Source organism: Crocodylus siamensis, chromosome 4 (assembly GCF_052110815.1).
Source record: "Crocodylus siamensis isolate JL-2025a chromosome 4, ASM5211081v1, whole genome shotgun sequence".
NCBI classification, from domain to species: Eukaryota; Metazoa; Chordata; order Crocodylia; family Crocodylidae; genus Crocodylus; species Crocodylus siamensis.
Window position 1 is genome coordinate 94,760,262 of NC_143398.1, and position 19,694 is coordinate 94,779,955.

Here is a 19,694-nt window from a genome sequence, read left to right on the forward strand (position 1 = left end):
TAAATTAACAAATATTGTACCTAACTATCACCATGGGGACTGTAGACAAACTCAGATCAGCAATTCAGGTAATTTTTAAGTGGGACAGTTGAGACATCAGAAGCATTTCAGTCAGTAACCACTACTTTTTACAGTCACCTTGCATGCTACAGTTCTCATGGTTAGAATGGCTCAGTGACATAAGTGAAACTAAATGCAGTCTTAACTCAATAATCTTAACTCTGCCTGTGACAATACCAGCAAGGCTAAAAAAAATCCATCGTTAAGCATCATTTAATTCATGCTTCCAAACAAATACCCTAATCGATAGGTTATCGGATAGCATCCCTGCAGGACAGAGTTCAAGTTGTTAAATACCCTTAGAATCTTAATTTTTTATTTTTCTGCATTTGTATAGTTTGGGCTTAGTATTGGAATAACTACAATACCCCTGTGTTTTTACCTTTAACTTACTACTTCTCAGAACCTTAGTTCCATTCAATGCCATTTTTGACTCTGTGGGTGCCTGTATACGCGTGCAGAGGCTGCTCCAATGCGCTGTAATTATAGCACATTGGAGCAGACTTGATTAATCCATCAGATTAATTACCATGCTCCAGCAGCCTCCCACATCTCATGTGTCAGTGTCCCCGCACTTCAAAATGGTGGCAGGGGCGCTTGAACTAAAGCTCGTCAAACTAGTTTTAGTTCAAGCGCCCCCGCTGCCATTTTGAAGCACAGGGACACTGATACATAAAATGCTGCAGCGCTTTAATTAGAGCAGGTCTCGGAGCTGCTCTAATTAAAGCACCGCCTCCTCCATCCCCAGAGCACATGTAAAAGTGTCCTACATGCTTAGAGTGAAGTTGCTGGTTCTCCAGTGGCTCTGAAGGCGTTCATCTTCTTCCCACACCTTCCACAGGGACTGTGAAAGGACATGGGAAAGTTCAACTTCTAGGGTCTGACACACTTGCAATGACTGTATTGGGCAGTGTGTCAGAACCTGAGTGGGAGACACTGGACAATGTGTATTCTACATGTTGACTTCCCTGCAGTTGTACAGGGGGCAGGGCATTGGTGATAGACTTCCATCCTTTCCATCTTTTTATATATATTCTCTCTCCTGGTGTTTCTAATGCATGCAGCAGTCCTGGTAGCTGTTTTTTGACTTGCACTTGGAAGACAGCGGTTCCTTTGACTCCTGTGACCAATGTCTTAATGTGTGCTAAAGCTCACATAGTTTGAGGGGAAGAGGTTGTTTATAACTAGAGGAAGGTAGAAGGGACCAGCTACCTGTGGTTTGAGATATGTGTCTCATTAGATGGGACTTAGAGCCCCACCCAGAGCCAGCAGAGGAAACTGAGCATATTTGCAGCTCTTATCTCGTTTTTTATAAAAGAGTAATAAACAAAGAAACTCGAGTCCTCCCCAGACAAATAGAGCAGTAAATAGCAGGCAGCTCTTCACTCGCCCTCCTGTTTTAAGTCAGCAAATCTGAGGCTTAGCTTTGGGTGTGACACAAATAGGTTGGTGAAGAGCCTTGTTTTTTAGAGCAAAGGAAGATTGACCTTCCTTTCATGTGCTGATCTGAAAACAAAACAATATGAAGGGGATGCTCAGTTTATACTAACTTTGCCATTCATATTTGGTTCCTGATTTTGGATTCAAATATGACTTAATTCTCCAGTTTCCATAAGAAACATGATACTAGAAATATGGGAATATGTGCACGGGGCCCTCTCCCCTGTTCTAGAGGTATCTGACTAGCCCAGAGGCAGGCAATTATTCCAGGTGGAGGGACACTTACTGAGTTTTGGCAAGTCATTGAGGGCCGCATGGGTAGCCCCGCCCCTTGACAGGTGCCCCGCCCCCTGGTCACCATCTTGGGATCAGAAGTCCTCTAACCCCTGACCTTTGCCACCAGAAGTCTCTCCCTTTGCCCTCGAAAGTACTCCTTTCAGCAAGGGGGTTTGCCATCTTGAACCAGCAAAATTTCTAAAAATCAAACGTACTACAACATTCATTAATTTCATTTAAAAATATTTTTTTTATCCTGATTTACATGTGTTTGTGTAGTGTACATAGAGGTGATAGTAATAGCTTAAAATGTAGTCTTACTCTTGTATATTGTGGGAGAGTCGGTGTAGGTCTGTGGGTATGTGGGGTGTGGGGGAGAGTGTGGGTGTCTGTGTGGGATTTTTCGGGGGTTTCATAGTTTCATAGTTTCTAGGGTCGGAAGGGACCTGAGTAGATCATCTAGTCCAACCCCCTGCCATGGCAGGAAATAATACTGGGGTCAAACGACCCCAGCAAAATGTTCATCGAACCTCGTCTTAAAAACCCCTAAGGTAGGAGCCAGGACCACCTCTCTTGGAAGTTGGTTCCAGATCCTAGCCTCCCTGACCGTGAAGTCGTGCTTCCTGATATCTAGCCTAAACCTGCCGTCTGCCAGCTTGTGGCCGTTATTCCTGGTCACTCCTGCCAGTGCACGGGGGAACAGTGACTCCCCCAATGCCCGCTGATCCCCCCTGACTAATTTATAACAGGCCACTAGATCCCTCTTCTCTTGTGGAGGCTGAACAGGTTCAGGTCCCGCAGTCTCTCCTCATAGGGTCTGCCCTGCTGTCCCCTGATCATGCGAGTGCCCCTCCTCTGGACCCTCTCCATGTTGTCCACATCCCTCCTGAAGTGCGGCGCCCAGAACTGGACGCAGTACTCCAGCTGCGGCCTGACCAGTGCCGCATAGAGGGGGAGGATCACCTCCTTGGACCCGCTCGAGATGCATCTGTGGATGCATGACAAGGTACGGTTGGCCTTCCTGACTGCATCCCCACACTGCCGGCCCACATTCATCTTGGCATCAGTGATGACTCCAAGATCCTTTTCTGCCTCTGCACTGACAAGAAGGGAGCTCCCCAGCCTGTAGGTATGGTGCCGGTTGTTCCCTCCCCAGGTGCATCACCTTGCACTTGTCGGTGTTGAATCCCATCCTATTCTCATCCGCCCACCCCTGTAACCCGTCTAGGTCTGATTGTAGCCTATTCCTCCCATCTAGCATGCCCATATCCCCCCACATCTTAGTGTCATCAGCAAATTTGAACAGGGTGCTTTTTACCCCCTCATCCAAATCACTGATGAAGATGTTGAACAGTGCGGGCCCGAGGACCGAGCCCTGGGGGACCCCACTGCCCACGTCCTTCCAGGTTGAGAAGGACAAATCCACCACCACTCTCTGGGTGCGGCCCTCCAGCCAGTTGGCAACCCAATTGACTGTGTGGGCGTCGATACCACAGTCCCCCAGTTTCTTAATGAGAACGGGGTGAGAGACAGTGTCGAATGCCTTCCGGAAGTCCAGGAAGACTATGTCCACTGCTACCCCTGCATCTAACAGTGTGGATAGGCATGGAGGATGTGGATGTGCTGGGTGTGGTCACGTGTGGATTTTGTAGGGGGCTGTGAGTGTGTGGAGGGAGGGTGGCTGGGGAGGGTTGTGGCTTGCATGGAGGGGGAAGATTTCCCCACAGCCGCCGCCCCCCCCTTCTCCCCCACAGCAGGCAGAGCCCCTGCCAGCACTCCTGCAAGCCTGGGCTCCATTCTTCTGCTGCTCCTGGCCCTGGAGCACCGTCATAGGCTCCATGCTCCCACTCACTTCCACTTCCCCCTGTTTGCCACCACTGACCTTCTTTTGCCACTTCCCCCTCTGCCCCTCACCACTCCCACACACATCCCAGCTGCTCCTACAGTCCCAAAGATGCAGCTGGGAACCAGGTGGTGCCAGAGCCACCCGTGGGCAAGCTGGGTGGGGAGTGTGGAAATGGCCGTGGCAGCCGGGGGGAAGGGGCAGTGAGCAGGCACGTGGAGCGCAGCAACAGCTGGGCAGGAGCGTAGGACCCAGGCCAGTGCACTGGGGTCAGTGCCGGCAGGGCCCAGAGCAGGGCAGCAGAAGTGCAGGGTCTGGCCTGGCAGGGGTCTATGGAGCCGGGCTAGCTCTTCCTCTCCCTGCTTGAGCAGCGCAGCCTGGCTCCATAGAAGCCTTGCCGGTCTAGATCCCATGCTCTTGGGCAGAAACTGCTGCTTGGCGTAGAGAAAAGCGCCTCCCGCCATCACTGCTGCCAGGCAGTTTTAGCTGCGTCCACCCAGAGCCCCTGCTACACTAGGCTGTGGTGCAGCTCCTTCACCACTGCCTCTGTGCTGCCCAGCATGGCAGGAATGGCTGTGTGGAGCAGCCATGCAAGGCAGCTCACAAGCGGCAGTGAAAGAGCCGCATTGCAGCCTAGCTCAGTGTTGGCTCCTGACAAATGCAGCTAAAACTGCCCAGCCGTGGCGAGGGGGAGGGACCACTTTCCCCCATGCTGAGCAGCAGTGTCTGCCCATTCACTGCTGCCGCTCAGCCCTGATGGGTGAGCCAGGAGCTGGAGCAGGGCCCAGGCTTAGCATTGCAGGACAAACTGCTGCTCAGTGCAGGAGAAAAGCGGCCCCTCCCCCACCCGGTGCTCCCTGTTTCAGCCATTTGGAGCCCACGCGGGGTTGCCTGTGCCTGCTCTGTGCTGCAAAGGCTGCCCCACGGGGCAGCCCAAAGGTGGCGGTAACACAGCAGCGACATAGGACACCCCTGCATGGGCTCCAGGTGGCTGCACCAGGAAGTGCTGGCCACGGGAGGGAAGGGGGGAGAGGCTGCTTTTCTCCTGCACTGAGTAGCAGTTCGTTTTGCGCCACCACTGGTCAGCCCAGATGGGCGAGTGCAGAGTCGGGGCTGTGCGCGCTCATCCTCGCCTGTACCATGGGGCTGGGGCAGGGGGGCCTGGGAACAAGCAGGCACACAGGAGGCAGTGACAGCTGTGCTGGTGAGGCCTAGGGCTTGGTGGCAGGAGTGCAGGGTCTTGGCTGGCTCTGTGGAGCTGGGCCAGCTCCCTTCTCTCCCTACTGACACAACTCAGCCCAGCTGCACAGACCCCTGCCAGCCCACACTCCTGCCACCCCACTCTGGGCCCCACCAGTGGTGGCCCTGGGACACTGGTGCAGGCTCTGTGCTTCCACACGCCCACTCATTTCCACTCTCTCCAGCTCCCACCGCTGCTTTCCCCACTTTCCTGCCCACCTGCCGGCTGCTCTGCACCACATGGCTCCCCGCAGCATGGCCAGACAACAGGAGCCAGCATGGCCCCGCAGACTGGGGTGATTGCCCATGGTCCTTTCCTGCGTCCCCGCACCCCTACCCCTTCTTACCTGAATTTCCCACTCCCATGCAGGCAGGTACAAACAGCCCCAGGGACCCAGGTCAGAAGGCTCTGCTAGGCAGGGTCTTCCAGCTTGGGGGGTGGGGGAGAGGTGGGCCTAGGCCCTTGCTGTTCAGGGTCCTGCCATGGCTTCCCCTGGATCCTACTGCCCCTGGCTCCTGTCATCCTTGACAGGCAGCCTGGGGCACATAAATACTAATTTTCTAAATTTTTTAGGGGCCCTGCAGGCCGGATAGAATGGCCTGGTGGGCCAAATCCAGCCTGCGGGCCGTATTTTGCCCACCTCTGGACTAGACATTATCTGTGTGCCTCTTATCTGTTGTTTGCACTTGCAAGTGTGTGAGGGACCTCCAGCATGTCTTACACCCTATCAGAGTGAAGGGGTGGGTGCTCTAGTGTGTCCTTATTTCTCCCTTTCCCTGTGAAGATGGGAAGTTTGTCTTTACAAACCTTTGCATCTGCATCAGCTATGTGGGCAATCCCTGAACATGTCCAGATATGTTTCATGTTATTACTTTTGATTTCCATTTCTCTGGTCAAGATGACCCCTTCCTCCACTTGGTTTCATTCTTAGGCCGTGTTTGGTTTTGATTTTGTTTCTCACACTTGATAATGGGAACTTGGATTTTTTGCTATCGCTGTCCATGTCTTGACCCCTCTGAAAGTCCAGAGTTTGCTTTTGAGTGCTATAGGATAAAGTGTAGGGAGACAGAAAGGTGAAGCTAATATATTTGCTTCCCTCTTAGTGTCTGCACTGCTGAATGGGAGCCTGGTCAGTTCCTGGCCCCTGATTCCCCAGACAAGAAGTTCTGTAGTTGCCTAGTTTGATGCCCTATTGCAGTAGCTCCCAAATTTTACATGCTTTTGGATGCTTCCTTCTTAAAGGGTTGTGACTGGAACTGAGGGAGCATTGAGCTTCTGTGTTAGAGTTGGGACCCCAGCCGTAGGAGTTAACACAGTGGACTAGAGCAAGCAATAGATGGGTTCCATTCTGTGGGCTGCAGGGAGGGAAGGCAGAGTCTAACCACAGATTGTTAAGGAGCTCTGAGGATTTTGAAGGTCATTTGGAAGATAGTAGCTGTCATGCATAGCCTCAGAGGGCAGGAATTTTTAAAGCAGAATTGAGGGATAGGAAAGGAACCAGGTGTGGAGAGCTTCTGTCTCTAAAAAGGATTTCCCAAGGAAGCTAGGTTCATGAGAGCAGAGAAACTAATGCTTTGGATTCAATTTGAATTCCAGAGATTGATAAGGAAACATCAACATTGTCAACAACAAATAATCTCTGTCATCTATGGAGGAGCTAAATAAAACCAGAAAATATGTGTGAGGAGATTTCTTGAGGTTCTTGTTAGCTAATAGGAGCATGGTGTGTTGTTGAAAAATGACCTATCATGTCAGCCATTATCAACCAAGGGACTCGCTGGCTTCTTCATAACAGAGGGGTGAAAATGGCTGTTTGCTAGTGAGAACGGAACAAATCTATTTACTGCTGTCCTACAGAAAATGTTGGCACCTGCTGGAATGTGTTGTCTAGGACATTTTCTTTAGTGGCATTGAAAACTACATTGTTTTATCCCCTCTATTCTAATAGCTAAACCATTTTTTAATGCTGGTTCAGTGGGGCTTGTTGCTGATGATCAATGACTAGGACATTTTCCTAATGTCAGTAGAGTGTAAATGTGGCAGTCTGCAGCCACTGAGTTTTAGATACCAAGGATCATTAGGTGCCATCAGGGAAGCACGCTGTCTCTTCCTATTAGGAAAGTCCCACTGCATTAATAGGTAAAAAGAGGAGGGGTGAAAAGAGTCTACCTTATTTTTCTGTTCAAAACATTTGGGAAATTCATGGATCGACTTGCCCTTTGGGATTTGGGTCCTTCTTCTCTCTTTCATCTGTTGACCTCTTTGTTGCCCTTTTTTTTCTTCCATAGTGACACCTGATGTTTGCTTTCCCACTCTCCAGAATCAAGGCCTTGTTATATTGGAAATTGGAAAGATGAATACATAGTCCCTGCAGCGAATTGTTTTCAATCTAATGAAAGATAGGATTCAGTAAATGGGTTTAACAACTCAGTGGAAGAAACCCAGGAAAAAGCATGTGGGTTCTAGGTTCTAGAAAGTGTTTCCATAAATTAAAGTTGTGGTCATTTAGAAAGGATTAAACTGACAGTGACACTTCACCCCCAAATCCGGAAAACAGCAAACCAGGAAGTAAATTAAAAAACAACCATTAAACTTACCCTATTCTGTATATGTCATTCATTATCATCAATCCAAGCCCCCAAACCTCTGTGCAGCATTCCATGAAGTTCAGATTATTTGGACATTGCAGACCAAGGTGGAGACTCTGTACTACTGGGTCCCCAGTAATTTCACTTTACCGCAAGGAAGAAGACCCTGTACTACTGAATTCCCCAGTAATTTCACTTCACCACAAGGAAGGAGCATTAACTCAAGAATTTCCACTGGTTGTAGCTGTGACAATACCGCATGGCCAGAGAGACACTTTCTCAAATAACAAGGTTCTAAACAGTTTACGGCTTTTAAAGATCACAACTAACATCTTCACCACTTGGAAGCTCAGGGGCAGTGAATGCAAATCAGAGTACGAATCATTTACTCCTAGCAAGATATGTTTCTTATATTTAGGATGACTGCATTCTGCATCAACTTTATAGTTTCATAGTTGTTAGGGTTGGAAAGGACCTATTAGATCATCGAGTCCAACCCACCTGCTCTGGGCAGGAAAGTGCTGGGGTCAGATGACCCTAGCCAGGTGTTTGTCCAATCTCCTTTTAAATACCTCCAAGGAAGGGGACAACACCAATTCCCTTTGCTGCCATATGATTACTTTGCTGCCATATGATTATTTACAAGCAGTTAGGGATCCAAAAATACTTTCTAAATTGCCATGGTTCATTGTTAGAATGCTCAGAACTTCAATCTGTGGATAGATATAATTTAAGTTGTATTCTCTAGCTGTGTACCTGTGTGTTCTCTAGTTACCAGTGTTACCATGGTGCTTGTTTTTGTGCTCTAATTTTAATTAGATAACAGGTAAAACAGGAGATAGTACTTGCAGGTTCAGATCAGGTAAAAAATTGTATGTCTTTAACACCTGCAAGTATTACAGCCCATGCCGCTTTATTACCTCTCCCAGTGGCCCCTTATACATGTTGAATGGGTGGGGAGAGAAATATGAAAACTGTGGGACATTATACACCAGAGTCCTTGAGGACAATCAGCAGTTACCCAGTGCTTCCCTCTGGGCGCATCTACATAAGACACTTTACTACATAGTTACTGCACAGTAAAGCATCACAGTCTACACATGCAGGACATTTACTGTGCGAGTGGGGCCTGGGAACCTCCCCAGCCGGCAGAGCTCTCCTGGCCCCGTGCGCATCAAGACTGGCCCTGGTGCCCCTTGCCAGCCCCTGGGGGATCCTGGAGCACCCCCTTGCTGCTGCAGGGGCAGAACAGGGCAGGAGCTGCTCCCACAGGGTACGATTGTAGACATGCTCCTGGAGAAGGCTTGCTGCACATTAAAGCACATTAAATAGCAAGTGTAGCTCTCTATGAAATTTTAGTGAGAAAGGCATAGAGCCACCCAGGAGAAGTGCCATCCACTCCTGTTACAGTCTCACCATTAGGTGATGATGACTAACTTACAAAGGGAAACAGTAGACTTAACACTTTCACTCAGAAAACCTAAGCTTGATCCAGCAAAGCAGAAGTTTGTTAAGTAACACTGTTGATGCAGTCAGTGTGCTGTACCAGAGTCGTGACCCAGATTTATAAATATCAGTTGTCTCATAAAAAATTTTAAGTTTAATCAGAAGATGAGATTCTATATGATAATCATCTTATTGGTCTCAAGAGATTTTTTTCTTGAGCAAATGCCATGCAACACTCTTTGGAAGAGATGTTGTTGGTAAACTGCTTCCCTCAGAGCTGGCAGTGATAATCTCCTCCAGCAAGTGAACTCCTTCAGCCATCACCAGTCGGGAAAGGCATGGTTCCAAAGGATAACATGTTCAACTGTACTGACAACCACTAATGGCTGCCATTCATTTTTCTCTGCCAAAGCTGTAAGTAGGGCCCCACTGCCTAGATAGTCTTGACCATTTGAGGCATTTGTACACAGACATGTTTGCGTCACAGTGCCAGGTGCATGCATTTATATAAATGGTGAAATACATGTCAGCGCTGAGAAAATGGCAGTGGCACACTTTTGAACTAAAACACATCAAAAGTGTTTTAGTTCAAAAGTGCACCGCTGCCATTTTCTCAGTGCTGATGCGCATTTTGCCATTTATACAAATGTATGTGAGGCAGTGCCGGGTGCATCAGCTTGCGTGCGGAGCAGACTTGATTAATCTGCTTTGACATGCCGGATCTCCAACATGTCAGAGCAGATAAATATATGTGTATAAATGCCCTTGGTCTTTTATATGCGACTGAAGTGCTTAATTCACTTCCTATGTCACAGAATGTATCCCAACTCCATATAAGTTGCAGTTATCACTACAACGCTTTACATCCAATAAATTATACAAATTATATTGTAGCAGCAGTGTAGTCTAGTGAGTGATCAGAACTTCTGAGTTTTACTATTGTGTATGCCAGGGACTCATATGTGGCAGTGGGCAAGATGCTTAACCTCTATGTCTCCGTTTTCCTCTCTGGAAAACGGGGCTGGTGTATGTATATTACAGAGAGGTTAAATTAGTTAATTAACATTTTCTGAAGTATTTAGAGAGCTTTAGATGAAAGGCATAAAAGAATTGTGTATTTTTTCAGGGCCTTTGATCTCTTCCTTTTTGTAAATGTTTCATTGCTGAAGGTAGGAATTTTAAGGGTTTCCCTTTTAAGGAAGGGATAAATATAGAACATATCCTTTCTGGTCTGGAGATGTACTGTAGCCTTAGGAGGGATTGACATGGTGCATAGATTACTGCAGGGCCAAATCCACAAAGATACTTGGGTCTTGTAAAACTCAGTGTTGGAACATCTAACTTTCAGTTGCTCTTTCACCAAGAGGAAATAAGGGTCTTGAGTTGGATATCCAGGCTTCCTATACAGTTCAGTGGGAAGATGAGAAACCCACAAACTGATTTGGAAACTGTCCAAGGTAGTCAGTGGGAAATGCCCAAGAGAAGGGCATGGCTTGAGCCCCATCTCTCCAAGGTACTTAGGCACCTACCTTCAATCAGAGTTCTCTGCTGTGAGTCTTTTTCAGGGGTTAGGTGCCTAAATCAGGTTATCTTCTTCTCTCAAAAACAAGGAAATGGGAAATTCTCTACCCTGTTATGACCAATAACTCAGATGTTAGTGCATTCACATGGTATGTTCAACATGAAGCGAAATTATAGAGAGGATGGAGATGGGTTTTTCCCTCTGGTCACAGGGGACCAGATTAGGATGAATGGCCTCAAGAAGCAGCAGAGGAAATATAGGTTGGAGATTAGGAGGAACTTTCTGACTAAGAAAGTGGTCAAGCATGGAACAGATGACCGAGAGAAGTTGTGGACTCTCCACCTTTGGAAGTTTTCAAGAGCAGGTTGAACAGACTCTTGGCTGGGATGGTTTAGTGAGGGATGATCCTGCCTTGAACAGGGGGCTGGACTACATGACTTTGTGAGATCGCTTCCAGCCCCACTTTCCTATGATCCTAAGACTTTGCTCCAACAGTGGGGATTTGTGAATGTCTCCCCCATATTCCACTGCTCTTAGTCAGTAGGCTAGTGCTTTTAATGAGGCATGTGCACATACACATACAACCAACCCTTCAAAAAGCCTTGTTGGCAGCTGTCTTTTGTATGAAGCTTCATCTGATATGCAACCATGAGGACACCTACCAAATTCCTCATGGATAGGGGAGTGCTTTGAGAATGCTGCAGGGGTTTAAGCAGGGACTAGGTTTTTTAGGTAGTGCACAGATGTCAAGAGTTGGGTGGCTGTGAGGATGCTCGGGAGCAGAAACTTGAGTATGTAGAGAATTTTACCAGTGGAAATTTGGGTGCCTGCAGGATTATGTGGTGGCTGATAGGGTATCTTAATGGTTTCTCTTGTATTTGAAAGTTGAGCTAAGGCATGTGTCTGCCACTTCAGGTGGCTCAGTTCCTTAGCACTTCAGTCATCAGTTTTATAAAGCCAGGACACCCCAGCTTGGGATGGAGACAGGCTAGCACTTCCAATGTGAGCACTGCTGCCACTAGTGCCCTCACTTCTCCTTGGCACCCAGCTGCAGCATGGGTGAAGCCCCCACTGCTGAAATGCCACAAAAGACCCCCTCCTCCCCACCTGCCCTGGCTCCTTGGACTGGATCTTATGGCTCCAGCCTGCAAGCAATATGTTGCCAACCAGTACCCTAGCAGATTTAGCCCAGTATTTATGAACCGATCGCTAAGCCAGACTGCATCTCATGACTCTGGCTTTCCCCTTAGCTCAGTGGTCACGTTAACAGAGTTGTGCCTGGCTCCAGGCTATCTATTATGCAGTTGTTTCAAGTCCAAGACAAATGTACAAGCTTTAGTTAACTTTGGATGGAGCATGGTTGTACAATAACCCTTCTATTCTGATATGTCAGCCTCCTTTTAGAGCACTGAGAAAAGCAGTGAAGGATGTGTGCCCCTTGACATTTTCAGAGGGTGAGCATGAAGTCCTCTGTCTTGTTGCCAACATAGACAGTGCTACAAATCAGTGTTTGTTTCCAAAGTAATAGCCGTAAAGATTGAAGTTCCTCTTTTAGGTGACTGTTTAGTTGTTTGATGTAGTTTTGGTACATCAGAGAAGTCTCTCTTCCCTCTTGTTCTGTTTTTTTATATTCAGAAAGCTAATCCTGGAGCCGGCAAAAAACGATACAGGTTGTGCTGAAAATCTGATTTTAACTGTCAGGGAAGTTTGATTTAACTCCTGCTATACACACGCTGCTAAGTATGTTATGGCAGAGCTATGGAGAAAATAGGAGTGGCAAAATGACCAACTCCTTAAATATTTGAGTACTGGAGTGCTCTTGAAAACTCAAAATAAGTCCTACTGTGACAGCCTCTCTGAAATGGCTTTTATAGTGGTTGCCTGAAGCTCTGGGATGTTTTGGTATAGAAGCACATTTTTTTTATCCGTCACTCAAAATAATTATTTAAAAAGTGTGATGTGTTCATGTGTGTGCACCCGCATGCACAAAGACCACAGGATGGCTTGAAAATAGTTTTTTCCCTATAAGTTTTGTCCCTTGATTACTCTGAAATGGAATAATTTCAGCCAGCTAGTCTGTAGGGATTTTGTTTGCTTATTGAGCCATATTTCCACACTTATTTCTCATTTATGCAGTTATACCTATTCTCATTGGCCAACTTGCATAATGCCTTATGGGCATTTCTCAATAACTGGATAGCATGAAAAAATCCCTTGAGTCTGACTGACAACCTTTATTAGCCAGTCAAGAGTACAAGGATTTTTATGCTTGCTGTGGTTATTACTCAAGGATTGCATAGCTGTTGTGCAGTGTTAATATGTCTTGGCCACAGTCTGTAGATATATCAATCCTCAGAGGCAAATTCTGATTTCCATTACACTGATGTAAATGTGGAGTAGCTCTATCATATTCTACGGCCCACATGGCTATCACAGCTTCTGATATTACGTACCCTAATTCATGCACTCCTTATGTCTTGTGGGTGGGGGGAAGCTCAGTATACCACACACAGTAACCGGAATTCCTTCTGACATTCAGTTTAAGTGAGGATTTTTACTTTAACGAAACAACAGCCAAAGACTGTTTGTAGAGCCATGTCTCCCAAAGAGGTCATCTTGAAACATAGAATTAGTTCTCTATGCTACTGTTGGGTGCAGTCTGGTACATAGGACTGTATTTTATAAGATCTGGATACAGTGTTTGGGGGTTATTCTCATGGAAATTTAAACCTTTGTGTTCCATCAGGGTTGCAAGGGATTCCTTCCTTCCTTCTTTGTGAAGCTAAAGTTTATGAAATGGGCTGATGGTATTTAAGGATATATGAAGTTTATTTTAGCTGATGGTAACATACAGATTCTGCCATCCATGGGCCAAAATTAGGGTCTTGATTTCATCACCGCATTCACACGGGCAGATCTTTGTGTTCATGTAGCAGCCATTTAAAGTCAACAGTGGTCCATGCAGGCACAAAGATTGATTTGTACAAAGCCATCTGTAAGATCAGAGATGAATTATCACCCCATTTCCATTCTAAGGTTGTGTCTGACCCGGACTCTGAATTTCACAAAACTGCTCATGTGTGCTGGAAACTTTTCTTGCATGACCGCCAGGTGGATGCAATTTATTCTAAGTGTAATGTGTGATGTAACCTTGTGGTTTTTGCTCAAGACAGAATTTAATAATAATTTGGAAACAAGACAGGAATAAAGCAGGTCATTGGCGCTGTTCCACTTGGTTGTGTCTGGCGACAAACTGATGAGCGGTGCCTCCATTCAGGGGTTGCAGACCTGCCCTGGCTCTGCAGAAACAGTGGGAAATGATGGCCATCATTGGGCAAGAACTAACGTAAACCCCTTTTTCCAGTTTCACTGTGGATGTGTACTTTGTGTGCCCTGGCACAAGCAGCTGCAGTGAGAGATTCTTCCAGGGTTAATACAGTATTGGACAGCATAGGATCAGTTTCTTAAAACACGATCTGTCTTGGCTGTGCTTCAGTGCTGAGCTAGAGAGGGAGAAGGACCGCTATTCAGGGAGCTGCTCTTAATTCCTCCCGCCTGTTGATAGACAGGTGTGGTTTCCTGGCCAAGTGCTTGTTCTTGTGGAAGAAGAAAGACATTCTTACGTTGGAGGAGTGCATAGGTCCTGCAGAGACCATACCAAATCTGTGTGGAAGGGGAGAGCCAGTCTAAGTAAATGAATGTACATGCAAGTTATGGATTTTCATAATACTGAATGCAGTAAAGAGGTACAGTTCATAGAATCCTCTCCCATTCTTCCAAGATGCCAGATGACAAAGCTAACATATTTAACGATTTCTTTGCCTCTGTCTTCCTAAGTAGGGACCAGTTCAGCCACCTCCCTGCTGGGCCCCCCTCGGGCCCCGGGAGAGACACGCCTGGGCCAGGGGTTAGCGAGGAGTTAGTTAGGGTACTTCTGGAGAGGCTGGACGTGTTCAAGTCCGCTGGTCTGGACGATCTTCACCCTAGGGTTCTACAGGAACTGGCCGAGGTCATTGCGGGACCCCGGCGCGGCTCTATGAGCACTTGTGGTGCTCTGGTGAGGTGCCGGAGGACTGGAAGAGGGCCAATGTGGTCCCTATCTTCAAAAAGGGAAAAAAAGAGGACCTGGGAAATTACAGGCCAGTTAGTCTTACCTCAATCCCGGGTAAGCTCTTTGAAAAAATTATCCTGGCACACATCCAGGAGGGCCTTGCGGGGGAATGCATGCTCAGGGGCAACCAACATGGGTTCATCAGTGGCAGGTCTTGTCAGACCAACCTGGTGGCCTTTTACGATCAGGTCACCAAATCATTAGACGCAGGGGTTGCTGTGGATGTAGTCTTTCTGGATTTCCGGAAGGCTTTCGACACTGTCTCTCACCCTGTCCTCATCAAAAAGCTGGGAGACTGTGGTGTCGATGCCCACACAGTCAAATGGGTCGCCAACTGGCTGGAGGGCCGCATCCAGAGGGTGGTGGTGGGTGGGTCCTTCTCAACCTGGAAGGACGTGGGCAGTGGGGTTCCGCAGGGCTCGGTCCTCGGGCCCGCACTGTTCAACATCTTCATCAGTGACTTGGATGAGGGGGTAGAAAGCACCCTGTTCAAGTTTGCTGATGACACTAAGATGTGGGGGGATGTGGGTGCACTAGAAGGGTGCAATAGGCTACAAGCTGACCTTGACAGGTTGCAACGGTGGGCGGATGAGAATAGGATGGGGTTTAACACTGATAAGTGCAAGGTGTTGCACATGGGGAGGAAGAACCGGCACCACACTTACAGGTTGGGGAACTCCCCTCTTGCCAGCACGGAGACGGAAAAGGATCTTGGAGTCGTCATTGACTCCATGATGAACATGGGCCAGCAGTGTGGGGAGGCAGTCAAGAAGGCCAACCATACCCTGTCATGCATCCACAGATGCATCTCGAGCAGGTCCAGGGAGGTGATCCTCCCCCTCTATGCAGCACTGGTCAGGCCGCAGCTGGAGTACTGCATCCAGTTCTGGGCGCCACACTTCAAGAGGGACGTGGACGATATGGAAAGAGTCCAGAGGAGGGCCACTCGTATGATCAGGGGTCAGCAGGGCAGGCCTTATGAGGAGAGGCTACGGGACCTGAACCTGTTCAGCCTCCACAAGAGAAGGTTAAGGGGGGACCTTGTGGCCTGCTACAAACTGGTCAGGGGGGATCAGCAGGTATTGGGGGAGTCCCTGTTCCCCCGTGTGCTACCAGGAGTGACCAGGAATAACAGTCACAAGCTGGCGGAGGGTAGGTTTAGATTAGATATTAGGAGGCGCTACTTCACAGTCAGGGCGGCTAGGGCCTGGAACCGGCTTCCAGGGGAAGTGGTGCAGGCTCCTAGCCTGGGGATTTTTAAAAGGAAGTTAGATGAGCACCTTGCCGGGGTCATCTGACCCCGGTGCTCTTTCCTGCCAAGGCAGGGGGTTGGACTAGATGATCTACCTAGGTCCCTTCCGACTCTAGCTACTATGAAACTATGAACTCCAGTACCTAACACTTATATCAGGGCCCAGAATATTTACCACTATATGAAAGTTTGTGCATAGGGCATTGATTATCCTCGTTCCTAATTTTTAGCCCACATGATTATTATACCTCAGTAGATGAAGTGTCCGCAAGGTAGCTCTATGGCCAATCCAAGTCAACCTCTAGTCCACAGTATATTTTCAAGCGGCCTACGAAGGGGGGCAGATGCACAGGTGGTATAAATCACTGCAGTCCCACTGCTCTGAAATGGAGTCTTTCTGATTTTACATCAGTTTTTAGCAGCTGAGAATCTGATCCAGTTTGGCAGATGCAGGCACCTCTGTTTAGTTCAGTTTGCTAGGTCTCAGTGACATGAGGTTGGAAAGGGCTAGGACTCCACTATTCTTATTCATTCTCTAAATATTTTTCTCTCAACAGCTCTGAAAAGTCCAGCTGCATTTCATGAACAGAGAAGGAGCTTGGAGCGGGCCAGGGTAAGACAGTTTATCTTTGGAGGTTTAAGGGAAGTCAAAAGTGGTGGGTGTCAAAGTGTTGTGCCAGACAACTCATAGCTGTAAATGGGATGGAGTAAGAGACCAGTCCACAGTCTGGAACCGGTACTTTGTTTTCATAGCCATAAAGACGTGTAAGACTGAGGAGTTATTTATATCGAATGGTAGTTTCACCCTCACTGTACCTGGGCCCGACTACACTCTAGCTGAAAACAGTACCTAGAGTTCACCAGATGGAAGAATTTGGGGAATGGCAGTATTTTTCTACATGTCTACAAAAGCTTTATGTGGTCCATCTTCATGGCATCAATTGTACCCACCCATTCTAAGCAGCTGTATCCTTCTTTGAGTGAAAATGCGTGGCTTCTGCATTGCATGTTGTTACCTAGATGACAGGTAACCGTGTAGGTAGGGTACTGATAAAAGAGGCAGAAACAGGTCTGCAGCCCAACCTTTTGTTTACTTGCACCTTAAAACATGAAAGCAAACATTTACTAAGGTCTATCTTAGTACCCACAGCATAGATTTTCACCTATTGGTATAGGTGAGACCCAAGAGGAGACTCAAGAAGTGAGAAGAGGGTGGCACACAGACTGGCAGCAGCTCTTCTTGGATTTGCTGACTTCTCCAAATTTGCCTGCAGCCTATGCCCAATATTTATAGATGGCTGATTTTAATATTCAAATAAATGGACGCTGATTGGTTTAATTTAAATTTTTTTGGTCCACTGAAACTTGGAACTGGACTGAACCAGATCTCTTGTGAACTTGGAAGGTGTCAATTAGTTGAGCTGTATATATCCTTGGAAAAGAGGGAGGGTTTCTTATTTACTTTTCTTCACTGTGGAATGCTATTCCGGTTTCTTCTTTACCTTACTTTATGGTCTTCTCTGACCAGGCTGTTTTTTGTTTTTACAAATTAAGCATTTTAACAAAAATACATCTATTATAACAAACTGACATCTAATACATTTGGCTACATCAGTCACTACTACTATTTTAAGATAAAGCTATGATATATTGTATATAGATTGTGTAATATATCGTCTTCCCTTATCTCCATTCAGGCCATGTGCTTGGTTTAATTGTGCTTGATGGCTTCCTTTACTTGCGGACCAAGTTAGTTGTCACATCTGCAAAGGTTTTACACTATGCTCACTCAGAAAAAGGCTTTGGACCTTCTGCTTAGTAGCACTTCTGCAGCTTAGCGTAAGCCCTTTGAAAATGGCCAGTGCTGGCAATAATGTGCATTTCCCTTAGTCTCGTGTGCTACCAAGCCCTGGGCATTTCTCTTTTCTAAAAATGACCATGGGGATCCCACATAGTTTTGAGTCAAGGCTAAAATCACAGACGTTGAAAAAGAGGAAGTCAAGGGAGACAGGCCCTGCACTTCATGCTGCTGCTGCTTGAACAGGGGATTTTCTAGATTATTTCAGTTCCCCAAAAGGCCTCTAGGGAATGTGATTCTGACCAGACCACTTGTTCTGAGAAGAAATTATTAAAGCCTCCAAGGGACCATGCCTGAAGTTAGTGCTTTGGTTTGCTGTACACTGCCTCCAGGCTTCCAGTCTCAGGCCTTGTCTGTAAGTGCCAAGAGCAACATCCTCAGCCTAGAGGTGCTTGTTTCCATGCATTGCTGTGTGGCACTGCCTTCTCAAACAGAGCTATGAGCAGCATCACAAGCCAGGGTGAGGCTTGTTGCAGAGTTCGGGTCCCACATGCACAGGGTCTCCAGTTTAACAAGCAGTCAAATTTACAACAAGCGTACAGCCTACCTGCCAGCCAGCTCCAAATGCTAGCATTGTGTGTGCACCCTCTGCAAACAACTGAGCCAAAACTCAACATCATAAATGTAAAAGGAAACACAGGGTATGTCTGTACTGTCTCCTTAGTGCTTCCTTGGTTTGCCTCCTTCTGCTGTATACTTGCTGCTCACCAAAATATTTCTGGTTACTTTTGTGTCTGTGCCCAAAGTTGCTGTCAGAATCTCGACCTTCAGCTTGCCTGTGAGAGCAGCAGTGGGCGCATCCAGATTTACTCCAACAGTGGCCATGCAACATTTTGTCAGTAGGTGGACGAGAAGCACGTGGGCTCTGCTCCCACTGGGCTTCTTTCCTGGCAACAATCTCAGGATAAAGAACATAAGAACTGTCGTTTGCTAGGTCAGAGCATAGGTGCCTCTCAGCATCTATTCTCTGCCACTATGTGACAGGATAGGCAAGATGGACTTATGGTGTGACCCAGTAAATGGCAGTTCTTCTGTGCTTGTGTCCATCTTGCCCAGTATCCTGTGTCACACAGACAGAGACTGGCAGAGAGTAGGTGCTGAAAGGGAGACTGAACAGGGTGTGACTAAGGTTTTTCCCACTGTTGTTCTGTCACTTGCAGTCTCCAGCATTTAGGGTCTAGGAAGTTCTGATTCAGAGGCTGCACCTCTGTCAGCTCCCACAACACACAGTTGTTCCACATTTTAACTATAAGCTATGTGAAAAAAACAAACTTCCTTTTATTAGTTTTAAACTTACTACCTCCTAGTTTCATTTTGTGACCTCTAGTGCTTGCATTGTGAGAGAGATAGTTAATAATACATCCCTATTTATTTTCTCTTTACCATTTAATATCTTGTAAACCCTTACCACTTTCTCGCTCAAACCTCTCTTTTCTAAACGGAATAGGCCTTGCCTCTTTAGTCTCTCCTCATATGGAAGCCCCTCCACACCACTTACCGTCCTTGTTGCCCTTCTCTGGACCTTCTTTCATTCTTTGATATCCTTTTTGCGGTATAGGGACCACAACTGGGCATGGTACTCAAGGTGTGGATGCACCGTGGACTTACAAAGGGACATGATGATACTTTCCATTTTGTTTACAGCTCCCTTCTTAATAATCCCTAACTTTTGTTTGCCTTTTTGATGGCTGCTGAGTACTAAGCTGAAGTTTTTAGCAAACTGTCCACAATGAATCGTAGGTCTCTTTCGTGTGTGGTAACAGCTAATGCAGAGCCCATCATAGTGTAGTTATAGTTTGGGTTATTTTTGTCCATGTGCATAACTTTACACTTACCTACATTGAATTTCATTTTCCATGTAGTTGCTCATTTTCTTTATAGTGCCAGATCCTTCTGTAATTCTTCACAGTCCTCCTTGGTTTTTACCACTTTGAATAATTTTATGTTATATGCGAATTTGGCTACTTCCAGATCATTTATGAATATGTTAGTATGGAAATAGCATAGGCCTACCCCTGAAAGCTTGGGCCATGTTGAGTAAAGAGGAAAAAGAGTTGA

General features: G+C 46.9%; 1 protein-coding gene across 2 annotated transcripts in view; it reads left to right on the top strand.

Moving 5' to 3' along the window:
• MRTFA (myocardin related transcription factor A) overlaps positions 1–19,694 on the top strand; it is a 109,247-nt gene that overhangs the window by 73,419 nt on the left and 16,134 nt on the right. For both annotated transcript variants that reach the window (XM_090042968.1, XM_090042967.1), the window contains exon 3: positions 16,336–16,391. In XM_090042968.1, coding sequence (XP_089899094.1) covers positions 16,336–16,391 — 56 coding nt within the window. The remainder of the gene's footprint in view (positions 1–16,335; positions 16,392–19,694) is intronic.